The sequence below is a fragment of the Hydra vulgaris genome, chromosome 12 (assembly GCF_038396675.1).
Source record: "Hydra vulgaris chromosome 12, alternate assembly HydraT2T_AEP".
Classification (NCBI taxonomy): Eukaryota; Metazoa; Cnidaria; class Hydrozoa; order Anthoathecata; family Hydridae; genus Hydra; species Hydra vulgaris.
This window is the reverse complement of record NC_088931.1, coordinates 27,941,316-27,958,247: the sequence shown is the minus strand read 5'-3', so window position 1 is coordinate 27,958,247 and position 16,932 is coordinate 27,941,316. Positions and strand designations below refer to the sequence as shown.

Here is a 16,932-nt window from a genome sequence, read left to right as displayed (position 1 = left end):
CTGGGGCGGATCTTCTAATGATGCCCTTTCTCTTTTAGACAAGGTGCAAAAACGCATTGTAAACATAGTTGGACCTGCTCTTGCAGCCAACCTTCAACCATTATCACATCGTCGTAATGTTGCTTCTCTTTCTCTTTTCTACAAATACTATAATGGGCACTGCTCGAAAGAGCTAGCGTCTCTTGTGCCATCTACTAAAATTCATTCTCGTGTTACTCGTCATTCAATTAAGTGTCATCCTTTTTCTGTGACTGTTCCTAAGTGCTCCAAAAACGCTTATTCGTCTAGTTTTTTTCCTCGAACATCAGCTCTTTGGAATTCGCTTCCTTCATTTTGCTTTCCTGATTCATATAATTTGCAATCTTTTAAATCGTCCGTCAATCGTTATCTTGCTCTACAATCTTCATCTTTTCTCTTACAGTAACTTCCAACTTTAATTAGTGGCTGCTTGCAGCCTTGTTGGAAGCGAAGATGTATAAATTTCTTTTTATATTATGACAAGAATTTTATACACGTAACAATAAAGTTTTATAACGATCAGCTATTATCACATCACCCCAAGAACTGAAGTTCTTAAGTAACATAGTCATTTAAATATGTCGGCTTTTTCCTTTCTCTGGTTGATCGTCTGATCGCTGGTAATAAATTATCAACGATTTCTCTGCCGTCAGCTTCCTCCTCAGCGTCAACAACTGTTTCTTCAGTTCCTTCCTCTCGTGCAGCAAAAATGTCTAAATCTTCTAAATCACTTTCATCACTGTCAACCTCTTCACTGATAACAATTTTACTTGAAGCGTTTGAAGAATTTGAGGCAGGAGCTATTCTCACGTCTCGCACATGTCTTGGTACACCATCAATTTCAATATTTGTGTTTGTGAGTATGTCAGTTACAGTACCAATTTTCCAAACTGAAGTGCACTTTGCATCAGCGGGGCGAACATAAACATTTTCTCCAATTCTATAAGTTTTCATAACTTGCCGTGAACTTTCCTGAGTTTCAGTGTTTTTCTCCTCTTGAATTGGCAGACGCCAAACGTACTTATTTTTTTGAGAAGCAGGTGCAGATTCCTCGTTTGTTCCCACCGTTGGTGTTGCATTGTACCAAAATACCGCTAATAAAGGACATATTTGTGCCCTCGCAGCTGTTCGTTTTACTGTGCGGTGGTTACGCTCCACAATCCCATTTCCTGATGGTCTATATGCACATCTATACTTCTTTTTAACACACCATTTTTCACATATATTTGAAAATTCACTAGATTTAAACACCGCTCCATTATCCATTAACAGTTCTTGCGGCGAGCCATGCTCCCTAAATACGGATTCCAATTGACTTACTACATTTTTGGTATCTTCGCGAGGCAACTTTCTCCAAATTGCAAACCGACTTGGTCCACAGTCAATCATTGTTAAATATGGCGACCCTTTATAGTGAGTCACATCACAAGCAACTCGGTACCATGTGTCTGGTACATCTAGCACTCCATTTTCCCATTTTATTGGCGCTGGATCAATTGAATTACATTGACAACATTTGCGAACACATTCTTCGACATCTTTTCTTAATACGTGCGGAAGTCTTCGTTGCACTGTAAACATTGTCCGATTAACGCCAAAATGATGCTTTGAGTGACAATTACGAATTTCTTCAGCAATACTTACTCCACATAGCTCTTTAGCACTTCTTCGTGAAAGCTCATTTAACCAAGTCTTTGGAACTCTTGTCAACACGTCAGCTTTGTTTTTGGAGGACGGAACCCATTTTAACGTGATGTTTATATTATATTCTTTTATTAGGTCTTGCAATAGAGAAAGTCTTCTTTTAATAAGCATTTCTGATAATGCATTTGATCGAATCCTATGACTTTCAGTCAGCATACTTTTTAGCCATCCATGAACTGTTACTGAATCAGTGAACACCGACAAATTCTTTATATCCCACTTAGCAGCTAGGTTTATCCCACGCACCACAGCATCTAATTCAGCAATATTAATATGCATAACATCATTTATACTTCGAAGCCAGGCTGCATCCTCAATTATTACGCCATCGTATTCTATAGCAACCCCTATTGCCATGCTGCTAGCATCACACCACAATGTTGCTCCATTTTGAATCCCTTTAGCATTCCATTTCCCTCTCACAGAATCACAAACTTCTAATCGACACAATATTTCGATTAACCATGACTGAGCTTGATCTCCGATTAGATCATCCCAAGTATTTCCTTGACTATGACGTTTTATAAAACTGCAGGCAATTCTAAGCCACCCTCCAACAGGATAGTGACCTAATAAGTGTCCACATATTGAAAAAAGTTTCCGTCGTGTTACTTTTTCAGTTTTGATATTTTGTGACTTTGGAATGATGTTTCCACGTTTCCAACATAGCTCCTTTTTTTCATTTCTAAACAGTTGCAAACCCAACACTCGTGCAGTATCACATTGCACCGGCTCTTTTGTTACCAATCCATAACACGCTAAATGATTTACGACCTTTTCAACTGATGTCTTTTCCAAATTGACAATTATGTCATCAATGTAGTGGTCTGTTGCTTCACTAATACCAGCATTAAGATTCAACACACTGCCTAAGACTGAAGACATTATTTTTGGGGCAGAATTTAACCCAAAACCAAGACGTGTAAGATAGTATTTTTCTTCTTTGTAGACTACCTTCTGATGCTCCCACAAACTCGGATCAATATGTATTTGCATATAGGCGCATCTAAGATCAAGCGTTGCAAATTTGTCACCAACAGTTCTCCATTTTCTAACTTTTTCATCACATGCATCACTTGAGGCATTATGTGAATTAACATACTGATTCAATTCGCGAAAATCCAGGACAGGTCGTATCTTTCCTTTATTTTCCTGCTCAACAGCCATTAACGGGACAATCCCTATTGTACTTTTTTCTTCTTTGTTGCATGGTTTCAACCAGCCATTTTTTACCCATACGTCCATCTCGTCATTAAATTGATGTAACAACTGGGGTTTCACCTTGTACTGCGCGACAGAATTTCTCAGTTGTGGTTGACCTTGTTTCCATTTATATTTAGCAGTCCACTTTGTACCATCAAAATAAGCATCAAAATCCTTGTCCTTTATACCAACAGCTTGTTTCTCTGCATGAATTGAAACAAAACCAAATTCAATTTTTCCATTGTACAAATGCACTCCTCCATAGCGATTAATGACATCCATACCAATAATAGCATCAATACCGTTGACAACACTTTTCAGAATCATTACTGATGTTTTGAGCTTTTTTCCTTCAATTATCAATGTTACTGTAGCTTCTCCCTCCGTTTTCACAAATTCTCCATTAACAGCCAACACCATTAGTTCATTTCTTCTGATACGAACACCGGCTTTCTGAGCCATATTGTTTGAAATAATAGTTCGAGTACATCCGCTGTCAACCAGTGCTTTTCCAGCAAAGGTGGAAAAGCGCTGGTTGACAGCGTATGTCAACCAGTGCTTTTCCACCTTTGCTGGAAAAGCACTGGTTGACAGCAGTTCAGAGATCGGAGATGGAATGACAGACTGTCATTCCATCTCCGATCTCTGAACTGCTCGTAAGCTTGAAAACCATCGACTGCAAATGCATCTAGTAGAGCTTTTTCAATGTCCGCAGCGGCGGTTTTTTGGCTCTCCCCAAGTTGCTCATATAATGCAAACGCACTGCCTTCAAGAAACAGCGGAATGATCAATGAAAGATCGCCCATATTTTGCAGCTCTCCCACCAGTTTGATTTTTTTCAGCCACACTACAACATCTCCAGATCCATCAAATTTTCCAATCATTTTCGCCATAGATGCCATACTGCCGAAATAGCTTGTTAATACGACAACTTTATTATACTTTTATTTTTCGACTCTGTTTATTAAATTCTATTTACAATTTTTATACAGAAACAAAAATTCTCGAGGGCGTAATTATATACAAAAATAGCTTATGACTTGACTAATAAATTACATCAATTAACTTTGATAATATTATGACAAGAATTTTATACACGTAACAATAAAGTTTTATAACGATCAGCTATTATCACAATAATTTAGTCAAAGGGTAATATTGTATAACATATAATACATCTAAATTTTTTAATTATTTTTTAAATATAGCAGTTAAACCCACTAGTCTAATTTTTAATTAAAAAATGTATAAATCACAGCAGCTATAAGCTACCCGCTTTATATACGTTTAAAACTTTACAACAACTTGAAATTTATAAGAACTGAAACATAAAGACTGAAATAAGAATACAACTTTTAAGTTTACAAAACTTGTTAAAAGTACAATATTTTGATTAAGAATATTTCATCATTTGTGAAAGTCAAGTTGTGAAGCAGCTTTTGGTTTACATCGTTTTTTATTCCTAAGCATGTAATTCTTAGTTTCTTTCTTATCCTTTGTGGACACTTTTTGTTGATTTTTGATTTGCTTCAAAATTTTCTTTTCTTTTGACAAACGAATTTCATTTCTGACAGGAGTATCAGTCAAGATCCTTGTTTTTAACTGCCTACTTTTAACATTTTTTTTTCTGGCAGATGCTTTTGGGTAAGGTTTTAAAACCTCAGGTGAGATTATAGAAGCAACACTTGTTGACACTTTGTTTAAAATACTTGTTTCAATATTTACTATAGTTATTTCAGACTCTATGTGATTAACATGTGCTGGTATCATTTCAGATTCCATGTTGTTGACAGGAGTGATAGTAACTGTATCTGGAGCAGCTCTATCTGTAACTGATGATGGTAAATATTCGTCATCTTTGAAAATTTCAGAATTGAATGGCTCAATGCCAGCTACTCTAAATCCTGTCTGTATATTAGATGGTGAGAAAGCTTTTGTATACGGTTCTCGAACTATTGAAACAATATCATAAATGGTCATTGGTCTTGGGTTTGAAACCATCCAATTATCACATGCAGAATTGTAAAACCTTTTCAATGGTCCAAAAACAGTTCTATCTAATGGCTGCAATTTATGGCTGCAATGGGGAGGAAAACTTATCATTGTAATTCCGTGTTGAATTGCAAGCTCCAAGCCTTTAACAGAAATATGACTTTCATGACTGTCGAGAAGTAACAAAACTGGAGATTCCTGAGAACAGTTTGAATATTTAACAAAATGTTTAATCCATTCTATGAAAATTTTTGAGTTCATCCAACCAGAAGGATTTGCAAATTCCACACATCCAGGAGGTCCTTCCTTAATCATGTAATCATGAAACTTTACCCTAGGAAAAATAAATAATGGAGGAATGGAATTTCCAATAGCATTAGAGGCACAACATGCAGTTACCAATGTTCCTCGTTCTGCAGATGTGATTCTTCCAACTTGTTTGCTTCCTCTACCAGCTAAAACCTTTACCGGCTTTTGAACGGTTGTTAAACCAGTTTCATCAACATTATATATACAGTTAGGATTATATTTATATCGATTTCTTACCGTTTTAAGATTTTGAAAAAACTCTCTTACAGTGTGTTTGTTAAAAGCTGTTGATCGAGCGAAGCTCGTTGCTTCAGGTGTTCGTAGAGACAACTCTGGTTGTCTTTTCATAAAACCTTGCAACCAATCAATGCCTGCAATTTTATTTTTGATCCATAATGATGGGCATATCTTATTGTTTTTTAAAGCAAATTCATATGCCAATAATCGCGTTGAAAGGCCATAGTTCATTTTTGATGCAATTAGTAAATAACTTGATAAACTTTTTTCATCTTCTGCTGTAAAAACTTGTCTATTGTTGTAGTTAGGCTTGAAAGCTTCATTTGGATTAAGCCTCTTTTTACAACAATATCTTTTTAAAGTCATTCTATCTATGTTAAACTGACGTGCTACAACATTTAGTTGTGTTCCTTCTAAAACTTTATTAACAGCTACTTTCATTGTTTCACTTGGTATAGCAACTTTATTTGTTTTTTTAATTCTATTTCTAACCATTTTAAGATCTGTAAAAAAATATATCAATAAAAACATATGTTTTTAATAAATGCTAATATTTAACATAATAATATTATGTTAAATATTTTTTAATTATTATGTTAAATATTATTCTTTTGATATTATAAAATAATAGTATTATTATTACTAGCTTATAACATAAGTAGATTTAAAAAATGAAATGCTAAAAGCTATTTTTTGTTTATATATAGTTTTTTTTTAAATTATAAATACAATTCCATTCGTTTAACTGTATTGCTTATAAACAAAAACATGGGGCACTTCGTCTTCTATGGGGCACTTTGATCCTCCGATCAATGGGCCCCGCATAGTCAAAGATCAATGTACCCCAATAGGTATAGGTAACATATTGATAGCAATATCTACTGTATAAATTGCAGCCAAATAAAAATTATATATTATATTATACACCTAACACTTACAAATTTAAAATAAAATTGTTGTTAACCCATACAGACATCTAAATAAAAATATATTTGAATTATAGTACGATTTAAAAAAATCACTTTTTATGACGAAAAACAATATTTTCTTTATTTTTTTTGACGCTGATAACCTTATAAAAAAATATTACGAATAATCAATTAGGGAAGCATAATGGTTAATTAAATTGCAACCTCACTTCTAGTAAGGCAAAAATGAACGAGTAAAAGCCAAAAGATCATACTGCCCCGGCGATCAATGCGCCCCCATCTCCCCTACTCGTTTAAAAAACTTAACTTAAGTAATTAAGTTTTACATGTTATATAATTTATGTAAAAAAAAACGAATTACTTTTAAATGTAAGAAAATTATATATTTTTATATAAGTTATGTAAAGTAATTTACGCTTAAAAGTAATTCGCGTTTTTACATCAAAATAAGTAAAAGGACCATCCCTAATTGACAGCGTTTGAGTTTTTTTGTTGTTGTTGTTTTTTGACAAGATTTTGATGTAACAAGGCTAAGACTCTTCTTCCGAATATAATTTTTCCTCATGGAGGTTGTTTGGCATACTACAATCATGAGGAAGATTGTCAAAGAATGCATGGTGCCTTGGTTCGCAGAACCTTTTGAACACTTGCAGGTCCTCGAACTTGACCAGGGATGTTGGTAGTGGTTGAAGGTAATTCCTCTCTATGTCGAACTTCAACACCATTTTGATATTTGCTGGAAGAGTCATTCTTCTAGGTGAAATGCATAAGCATAGGATGTTCTATAGAGAAAACAACTTCCCTGATTGGATGGGTTGGCACCGTACAGGTTGGTTTGAACAGTAGTTTCATGTAGACTGCTATTTTGAAGAAACTCTCCTGGTCCATTATGATCATATTGTAAGGGGAAGACCTCACGCGGGCACTCCTAAATTCTTCCACCCACTGATCAGAAACATCAGTAGGGAATTTGATAAGCTAAACTCCAAATATGGAGCAAGCTTTAAACATTTATATGTTTATACTTATATCAAATGCGAATGCTTTTCAAAAAAATTGCAATGATTGAGGTCTAGAAACCTGCCCCAAACGTAAGAGCAAATACATAAAATAACTTTTTTACTATGCTCAACTAAATTTATATTCACCGCTTTTTAAATTCACATAAATAAAGATTGTATAATGATCAGGTTCGGATAAAGCACTTTCGAGGGTGCAGAGTTTTCTGAGCTGGTAGGAATGTTTCTTCATCTTCAAATTTTACAATTTTATAACAAGTTTGAGTTAGTTTATACCATTACGATGACTTGGCCATCTTATTATTATTATCAATGGCTTGGTAAAAATAAAAAAGCAGATGTATTTCAAAACACTGTCCCTCTGTATAGTAAAGTTTTATTAAAGTCTGGCTATAAATGTAGTCTATCATCTATCAACCTATCCAGGGCCGTCCCTGTGGGGGGGGGGGGGACAACAGGGCAAGCTGTCTCGGGCGCCGCTGGAAGTTTTTCTTTTTAAGTAGTCTTCATAACTTCATAAAATATCTTAACCATTCAAACCTTGGGCGCCCAACATTTTTAGTCATTGACTTTAATGGATTTATCAGGTTGTGTAGGCATGCAAAGACATTAGGTCTCGAGAAAAAGTTTATTTTTTACTTTTGAGTGTTGCTTTTTTAAAAATTTCTTTAAATAAATTATGTTTTAATTTACTTTTTTAGTCCAATCAAAAAGTTTTTTTTTTTTTATTTCATTCAATATATTTTTTAACGATTTCCTTTATTTACACTAGACTAAAGTTTGTTTTGAGAAGTTTTTTAACAATTTCTTTTATTTACGTTAAAGTCAAGTTTTTTTTTCGATCGGTTTGTTTTAATTTCTTTTTTAAATAATTTCGATTTTTGACGCTGAACTCATGTTTGTTTTGGGCGGATAATAAAATAAATAAACCGACAAGAAAGTAGTTGATAAAAATGTTGTAATAAAAAGGGTTGCAAACTTTAACCAGAAGTAACCTTAATGATGAATTTAAAAACTTACATTATGAAGAGTTTATGTTTATGTCTCCAGAATCGAAAACAAAGTTTTACAGTGTTAACTTGAATTTGAATATTTTTTTATTGAAAATGTTTAAAAAAATGTCAGTTTCAAAGAAAAAAATTTGCCAAGGACTCTAAAGCAGCTCATGAAGCTGTTTTAAGTAAAATTCCGATCACACTCTTTTCATTCTCCAAGTTCTTCACAACTTTGTGAATCAAACATTTTATGAGATAAAAACTCCTTAAAAACATCCTGTGAGACCGCAACTCTGTCTCAATCTAACCAAGAGGAAGATAATGTGAGTAACCTTCTATTGTATAGTTCACCTTCTTCCGCTAGTTTTGCCACGTGTTCATCAACTTCATCTTTGGACATTTGTAGCCAAAGATCTCAGGAAGCATCAAAGAAAAACAAAGAACCTAAAATTAAATTTAAAGCCAATAGTAGTAAAACAGATGATAGTTTTGCAATTACAATAGATTTTTTGCATAATTCAGCTTATTGTCTTTCTTGCCATGTTTGATCCAACTCCAAAATCATATTTTGGGAAGAAAAGGTTTCAACAATTGGAAAAAGTTCACAGAGCAACTCCACCTCATTTCAGTTTAAAACGAAAAATGTTTAAATTTCATAAATTAAAGTAAATTGAATAACTTTAAAAAAAAAAAAACCACACGACGAACTTTCTGACAAAAAAAACATTATACATTGCATTACATATAATTTATATGTATAAAATGTTTATACGTATATTAAAAAATAATAATTTTGGTTTGTAAAAAATGGTTATTCGAAAACGTACTTTGATTGTTTTTACAAAAAAAATCAGTTTAAATGATAAAAACTGATTATTTTTATAAAAACAATGAAAGTACATTTTCGAATAATCATTTTTTACAAACCAAAAATGTTATTTTTTAATTAGGCAGTTTGTTATCAACCATATTTTAAAACATGGTAAAAAACAAGAAAAATTAGTGTCTAAAAAATTTTAAATGTAAAAATTCAGCAATAATGAAAAATCATGTAATGCATAACTTATGAATAATTAATTGCCTAACTTATGCAATCTTTACAACTTTTACTTTTTTAAAAGAACTTTAACAAAAGAGCAGGATTGTTTTTTCCGGGAGGTTGCATAAGCGCAAATTGGCATAAGTGCGAACTGGCATAAGTGCAAAGAGTTGCAAAAACTGGCAAGTGTAAACTGACATAAGTGCGCTGAAAAATTTTCAAACTTTGGCATAAGTGCGAATTGGTATATGTGCGAGCTGGCATAAGTGCGAAGTAGTTTCAAAAACTGACATAAGTGCGAACTGGCATAAGTGCGCCGAATAAAATAGCAAATATTGGCATAAGTGCAAATTAGTATTTCGCACTTATGCCAATTCGCACTTATGTCAGTTTTTGTAACTGCTTTGCACATATGCCAGTTTGCACTTATGTCAATACGCATTTATGCCAGTTCACACTTGAGCCATTCGCACGTATGCCAATTTGCTCTTATGAAATTCGCACTTGTTAAGTCGTCCCATTTTTTCAAAATGGGGAAGGACTTTTGTAAACTAAATTTGAAATTAAAATAAAACTAAATACATTAAGTTGGGGTTCACATTACATACTACCAATAAAAACCTATTTATTTTAATCAATTTAGGTAAATCTATTTAGGTAAATCTATTGAATCAAACCTATTTAGGTAAATCAATCGATGAAAGTTAATAACTTTCGAATTTAACTGAAAGTTAAATGAAAGTTTATTACCAAATATAAATAAAGTGTTACCGAATTTAACCAAAAGTTGTATTTCTATTTCGAATATGGCCCCGAAGTCGAAGCCGAAGTCAACTTTGCCTTTCAGTAAACTTCATAATCCAAATTTTAACGAATATTCGCTGATCCTTATATTTCTCATTCGCTGGTCCTTATAATTGACTCATATAGTATTATAGAAATTTGCAAGTTTGATATTGTATGACATCCTACTTATCGTTTAATGCTTCAAATAGTATCGCAATTTTGATTTAATTAATTGTGTGGTATCGCTTTCGTAATATAGTTTCTTCTCTGATATTGTTATTTTAATTTAATTAATTGAGTTGTATCGCTTCCATATCTTAATATCTCATCTGGTATCGTTACTTTATTTAAATCTCTTGTGGTACCGTATTTTTAGCCTGATATTGACTTTCGTTCTGTGTTCAACTTTCAACAACTAAAGTAAACTAATCATCTACTTATTTTGTTTAAAAATCATATATTTTGTTTCATTGTTTACATTAGATAACAATGATTAGGAACGTCTCATGATTGGAATTTTTGGGATGTCTCCAGCGTCGTACTCTCTACTTTCCCTTTTAATTTATACTTTGTTTTTTGTACTTGTCAATCCATTTAGTACATTGTCTTAATAATATCTAAGTTTATATTTTGCTATTTATTATTTAAAAATATATAATCTATATAATAACTATATAGGCTCATAAATCTCCCTCATCCCCTAATCATTTCACCCATTTAAAAATAATACCTTGTCTCTTGGTCAGAGCCGCTCCAAGTAAGAGGGGGGGGGGGAGAATGGAACAACTTTTCCCAAGACACTGATGATATAGGGATCTCTTTAAGTTTTGATAAATATAACAAAGCTTATAAAATGAATTCGAACTGAGGGGATTAACGATTAACAATATTTAGATTTTTTTGAAATTAAATTAAAGACAAGAGCAAAAACTAAAAACATTAAATATTTGAAATGTTTTAGTGCAGTAGCCAATATTTTAAAAAGTTTTAAAATATGCTTCCTCAGGTATGTGCTTATCTTCAAATATTCTCTAACACTCCAGTCACACTACGCCAGTGCCAACAAGAGAATGATCTTTCTGCAGATTAAAATTAATAAAAAAACTAGTTACAATTGGCAACAGAAGCAAAACGGCTTCATTATTTAACACTTCTTTTAATTGAACATAATAAAAGCTATAAATTATAAAATTCTTGTACACAGCTTTGTTACAAGAAAAGGTAGGAAAGCCATTTTTACTTAATCATTTAATTGTAACATAATACAATTAATAACACTTTTTACCTTTTCTAGCTTCTAGTGCCGCGTTATTAAAACTAAAGCAAAAATTAAGGTTTTTTTTTACTTTATCTAATAAACTGTGTGTGATCAGACATTAAATATGGTATGTGCTCTAAACAACAGTTTGCCTTTAATGACTAAAGAAGAAAGCTTTATTACATGCAGTAACCACAAACTCAACACTGCACTGCAAAGTCTGAGTTGAGGGAACACGGGAGCTGAAGATGATTTTTGTCAAGCCTGCTCACTAACTACTAGGCTTCATAAATTAGATGTGAGTTACCTGAAAATACTCTACACAGTAACCAAAAGATGAAACAGTCATTATGGTATGCCACCATGCTTCGACTGAAGGTCCCACTCATATACTTACGTGATACAAAAGGTGATGATTAAAAGAAAACTGTTCCTACAGACGAACAGTTGCTACTCTTTGACACTTTTATATTAGTGCTAAAATCAACTCAAGAATTATTTTTTATTCCACTGTGAAAAGTGACAGCACTTATCAACTTCATTAAGAAAGAAAGAATTATCTTACTCAGGAAAGCAACCAGTTAGTAGAAGAACTTTTGAAGGACTTATTATCAGAACTAACCCAGTTGGCACAGGACCTAAATAAGACGTCTTTTGAACGTTCAAAAGACGTCCAAAACGTTCAATAGACGTTTAAAAGACGTCTTTTTTACGTCCTGTACCCACCGGGAAATATGAGATTTACAGATAAAAACCGTAAACCCGCATTTGCACTTGGCTATTACTTTCATCCATTTTTACGTAAAAATCTTTTTAATGTTGGTAATGAAAATATTAAAAAACTGATTGACAACCACCCCAAAACCAAAGAACACTTTGAGAATTCTTCATTATCTGTATTAAGATCTAACAGTAACAATGCTGGTAGCAATAACGATGTTGCAAATACACAAAGTTGGGAAGGAAAATAAATATAAAGCTACCTAAGCAAAGAATAAGGAAAAAACTACCACACTGCAGGCACACAAAAATCCACCAAATAAATTTGAAATGGAAAAATACCAAAAAAACAAGATCCAAAGATGCAGGATTGAAACAGTTGCAGTTTCAATTCTATAGATAGGATTGAAGCTGCAACTGTTTCAATCCTATCTATATCCGATGTAATAAACCATTTGGTTCTGGGATATAACAAACCATTTGTTTCTGGGATAAAATAAAGCATTTGGTTCTGTGATGTAATAAACCATTTGGTTTTGTTCAAAAGACATCTTTTTTAGGTCCCTTGCCCACTGGGTGGGATGTAACAAACCATTTGGTTCTTGGATGCAATAAACCATTCGGTTCTGAGATACCAAAGGAAGTATTGTTATCAAAATCATTATAGACATTATTTTCGAATTATTTAAATGTGCAATGAGAAGTCAGAGAACACTTGCTTAATGTTAACAACTATTATTCAGTTTCTGTTCTCTCTGTTTGCTTTTTTTATTGTTCAAGAATTACTGGTAATGTTCTAATGCTGCTAAAAAGTTGTTTAAACAAAAGGAATTTTAACAAGGAAATAACTTTAGGAAATAACTTTAATCTATAATCTCGATTAAATTTATTAAACAATAATCAAAGTTCCTGAAGAGTTTTTAATAAGATCTCTACTATTTCTCCTTTGCAAAAATGTTCTCTATTAAGCGTCAACTTAATAAAAATTATGTTTACTGACATTTTTTAGTTTATTTATTGTTTTTTTCTTATAGTAGCATAACGACACAATTTTAAAAACAAAAATAATTAAGGACAATAGCAGACACATAATCAAAATATTCAATCAAATAAACTTTCTCTTATACTGAAAAAAACTAAATGATAATTCTTATATTCATGTTCTAAAAGACATCTTCTACCAAGCGATTAGCGATAACAAACGATTAGCCTTTTCTTTTTATAAATGACGTTCAAATTTTTAATTTGAAGCTATTTGGGATGTTTTCATTGATAAAAATATTACAAGGAAAAATACAAATCAAAAACCTGTCTTGCGAAATTTTCAAAAGTACAGAAATATTATTTAAAGCAAGAAGCTAAACAGACATTTATTTAGCTACATTACTTTATATTAATTCAGCTACGCCACTTAATTTATTAACTGCTATATAAACTATGCTAAGGCTGGTTGGAGAAGTGTAAAAATAAAAAAATTAGCGTTACTTTATTGTCAACAAAATCATGATACCAGTGTTGTTAGTTTAAAGATTGTGTTTTCTAACGCTAAGTCTCTTTTAACTGAAGTAAATACTTTATCATAACTTTTATCTTTTATCATCAAAATTCTCATGAAATATTGTATTGTAATTGTTTAAATAAAAATTTACTTTGTATATTTAATATTTTTTTAAATTTTTTATTTTGACTGACTCGTGAATTATTCTATACAATGAATAATCAAGCTAATATTTAAAATCTTTCCAACAAAAGTATTGCAAAAGTTTTGGGTTTTAGCTCTAGACCAGAGTTGCGTGACACTTAACAAACAGTTTGAGTGTTGAGCTGAAAATCCAAAAATCCAACGAGTAGGTTGCTACGTTTAGGGTACTGATTTTGAAACATCGATTCTACATGACGAATGTGTAACCAGCTCATTATCCAAATTTAACAACAATAATAACAAAAAACTGATTCAAATTTTGTCTGCGTTTTTGGAATTTACTACATGGTAATCAGTACAGCTTTTTTTTCTATAGGATCAAAAATAGGATTAATTATATAAATTTTTTTTTTATTATTATAAAAATTTATTTCTTTTTAATTGCTTCAATAAATGTTGCTAAATTTACTTTTAAAAACTTTTATTTTTTGACTGAATAAAATAACATTTATGAACTTATATCTTCCCGCACTAGCATTAATCTTCAGTTTTTCGACGTATTTTTGCTGTGCACAGCACAAAAAATAAAAATTAAATTTCTTTTGAAAAAAGGTTTTCTAAAATTTTATGATCTGCTTCTCATCTATTTCTTAACATTTTTCGTTAAATACGTTAAATAAAAAAATAAATAATTAAGTCAAGCAATATTAACAAGTCGTAAAACAACTCATAATAGTCAGATTTAAGATTTGTTTTTATTTTTGTAGTTGTTCGAGTTGTAATTGTTTACCGGTAGCTCAAAGAAATTTTTTGTATCTTTGTACAAATGTGTATAACTTTTTTTTTCGATTTAATTAAATTGATTTAACATAATTGGATCTATAGTAATTTAAATTTAAGTAAAATTCAAAAAAAAACTTTTCGACGTTACTTAATTTATGAAAAATAAGACTAAATAATTCTTTACTGTTACTTGAGCATTTGCAATATTGTCGTTGTATTGTTGCAAACATAAGTTATTTGGCAAATGTTTTTTAGCATTGCTAGACAACTTGTACATAATCTAATCAAATTTGTGTTAATTTATATAAATAGTAGAAAACTTGTTTTTTTTTTAGCTTGTTTTAAATAATTCTATTCTCAAAAACGGCGCCAATAATGTTTAATATGTTACTCGGTCATTTTTTCAAACATAAATTTGTTTCCGAAGAAATAAGTTGATTGAATAATTCCATACGGTTTGTCAATTTATAGAATTGACTAATTTTCGAAGAAAATAATTTTTATACGTTGAGGAAAGAGAGCAAATAAAACTAAAACGTAATGCATCAATGTAAAGTAGGAGGCGTAAACTTTCTAGTTAATTGCTATTCCGCGGTGCTCTGTGATAAGATCGTTAGGACTTTTTAGAGCACCTAAAATGATTAGTTTTAAAAAATTTTTTGTTTTAAAACAAGACAGATAACTTACAGAAGTGCTATGAATAACAAACTTTTGTTTGGTTATAATAACGTTAAAATATTTAAACTTTATTAAAATTTAATCAAACGTTTTGCACCAATCTTTGCGTCCTCAAAACTTTTCTTGAAACTGACAAATGTACATTAGAATTTTAAGATGTTTTCGTTATATAAAAAATTTTAATTAAAATTCAACGAATACTAATAGAAATTAATTATTTATCCTAATTTTTTATTTTGACAAAATATTATAAAATATAAAATAAAGTATAACTTTGTTTATTAGTATTATTTTTTTAATCATTAAATGTTAATCTATCTTTAAGTGTTTAATTTTCTATAAATTAAATCAAGCTCTCTCCGAAGAAATAGAGAGGGGGGGGGAGGTGTCGAAGAGTTATTCAAGCAATCGGATTAAATCCGATAAGCCGTTCTTATCGGCTTTAATTTTGAACCCTTCATTCCTAATATAACTAACAGTGAGAGACTTTCCTGACCCACCAAAAGTTTACATCATCTTTGTACACACATATAGAAAACAAAATATGTTCTAAATTATGTTAAATACGAATTTAACAAGTAATTTTGTAAAGTTTGAGAATTTAGTAAGTTATAAAAATAGTACAACACATGTGACGTAAAACTGGCCAATAAAATAAATTGTTGTAAAAATCCGCGTAACCCTTAACATTACCGTAATAAGTTTGGTTTCCACTATGGAAGAAGATTCAGGAGTAAAAAAATTTAAGGTTGAAGATAATTCATCACTAAGGAATAAAAAATTTAAAAAAGTTGAAACTTCTAATATAAATCATGATGTCAACGAATCCAAATTTCAAAAAAATAAAAGCAATTCGGAGGTAAAAAGCTTATATGTATAAACTAATATTTATCTTTTTGATTTTATATATATATATATTGTTTTCTCATCTTGATAATATCTTTGTTGCAAAAGCTTTTACAATTTTTTAAAGTTAGTTAATATTTCAAAAATGAAAAATTTTAAAGTTAATTTTTTTCTTTTTTGAACATTATTTCTTTAATCTCAAAAAACAATAATTTCTTTTAACTTTAAATTTTTGTTAATGCGTAAACTGAACACAAACAATTAAATTATCTTTGACTTCTTCCACATTGACAATGTATTATTCATTGTTATAAATATATACAAGGTGTGTTACAAGTTAAAAATTAATTTTTTGTTCGTTTGAAATACATTCTGTTTCAATAGAAATTTTGTTGTTGTGCTACTATGCATACATCTCTTTCATCAATTTGATTAAAATTGAAATGTTACATTACTTCTTCTTAAATTTTGTTCATATTTTTAGTTTTATTAGGTTTTTATATTTTGATGAAGTTGATTGTTGTTTAATTTCATTTAAACTTTGCATTGGCAATTTACTCTTTAACATCTCTCCTTCCTCCCCCCCCTTCCTCCCTCATTTTTTACAATACTATTTGATGCTGGTCAAGATTCATATAAAAACATAGCCCTGAAAAAAAATAGGAAAATATTCTAGTCTGATGATGAAGTGTTAAATTAATTTTTTTAGAAAGGAAAGATAATTATAGAAAATCAATTGAGTTTTTGTGCATATAATATAGGATCTAAAAAGGA

General features: G+C 31.1%; 3 protein-coding genes across 3 annotated transcripts in view; 1 reads left to right on the top strand and 2 right to left on the bottom strand.

Moving 5' to 3' along the window:
• Window positions 1-573: 573 nt before the first annotated feature.
• LOC136088041 (uncharacterized) lies at window positions 574-3,387 on the bottom strand. Its single transcript, XM_065811686.1, has one exon. It carries the CDS (start codon window positions 3,385-3,387, stop codon window positions 574-576), a length of 2,814 nt encoding a protein of 937 aa, XP_065667758.1.
• Window positions 3,388-4,332: 945 nt separating this feature from the next.
• Window positions 4,333-11,838, bottom strand: LOC136088040 (tigger transposable element-derived protein 4-like). Its single transcript, XM_065811685.1, has 3 exons — window positions 11,797-11,838; window positions 7,040-7,145; window positions 4,333-5,966 (listed from the first exon to the last, which is right to left on the bottom strand). Exons 1-3 carry the CDS (start codon window positions 11,836-11,838, stop codon window positions 4,333-4,335), a joined length of 1,782 nt encoding a protein of 593 aa, XP_065667757.1.
• Window positions 11,839-15,690: 3,852 nt separating this feature from the next.
• The window catches only part of LOC100205361 (pericentriolar material 1 protein), a 53,288-nt gene continuing 52,046 nt past the window's right edge, over window positions 15,691-16,932 (top strand). The window contains exon 1 of the mRNA XM_065812798.1: window positions 15,691-16,171. Coding sequence (XP_065668870.1) covers window positions 16,028-16,171 — 144 coding nt within the window. The 5' untranslated portion in view covers window positions 15,691-16,027. The remainder of the gene's footprint in view (window positions 16,172-16,932) is intronic.

Bases quoted from the DNA above. Each gene is read 5' to 3' on its own strand.
- LOC136088040 (XM_065811685.1), bottom strand. From the start codon at position 11,838: ATGACTGTTTCATCTTTTGGTTACTGTGTAGAGTATTTTCAG. The intron at 7,146-11,796 runs GTAACTCACATC...CATTTCACCTAG, and splicing joins ACTGTGTAGAGTATTTTCAG to AAGAATGACTCTTCCAGCAA. The intron at 5,967-7,039 runs GTGTTCAAAAGG...ATTTTTTTACAG, and splicing joins TCAAGTTCGAGGACCTGCAA to ATCTTAAAATGGTTAGAAAT.
- LOC136088041 (XM_065811686.1), bottom strand. From the start codon at position 3,387: ATGGCTCAGAAAGCCGGTGTTCGTATCAGAAGAAATGAACTAATGGTG.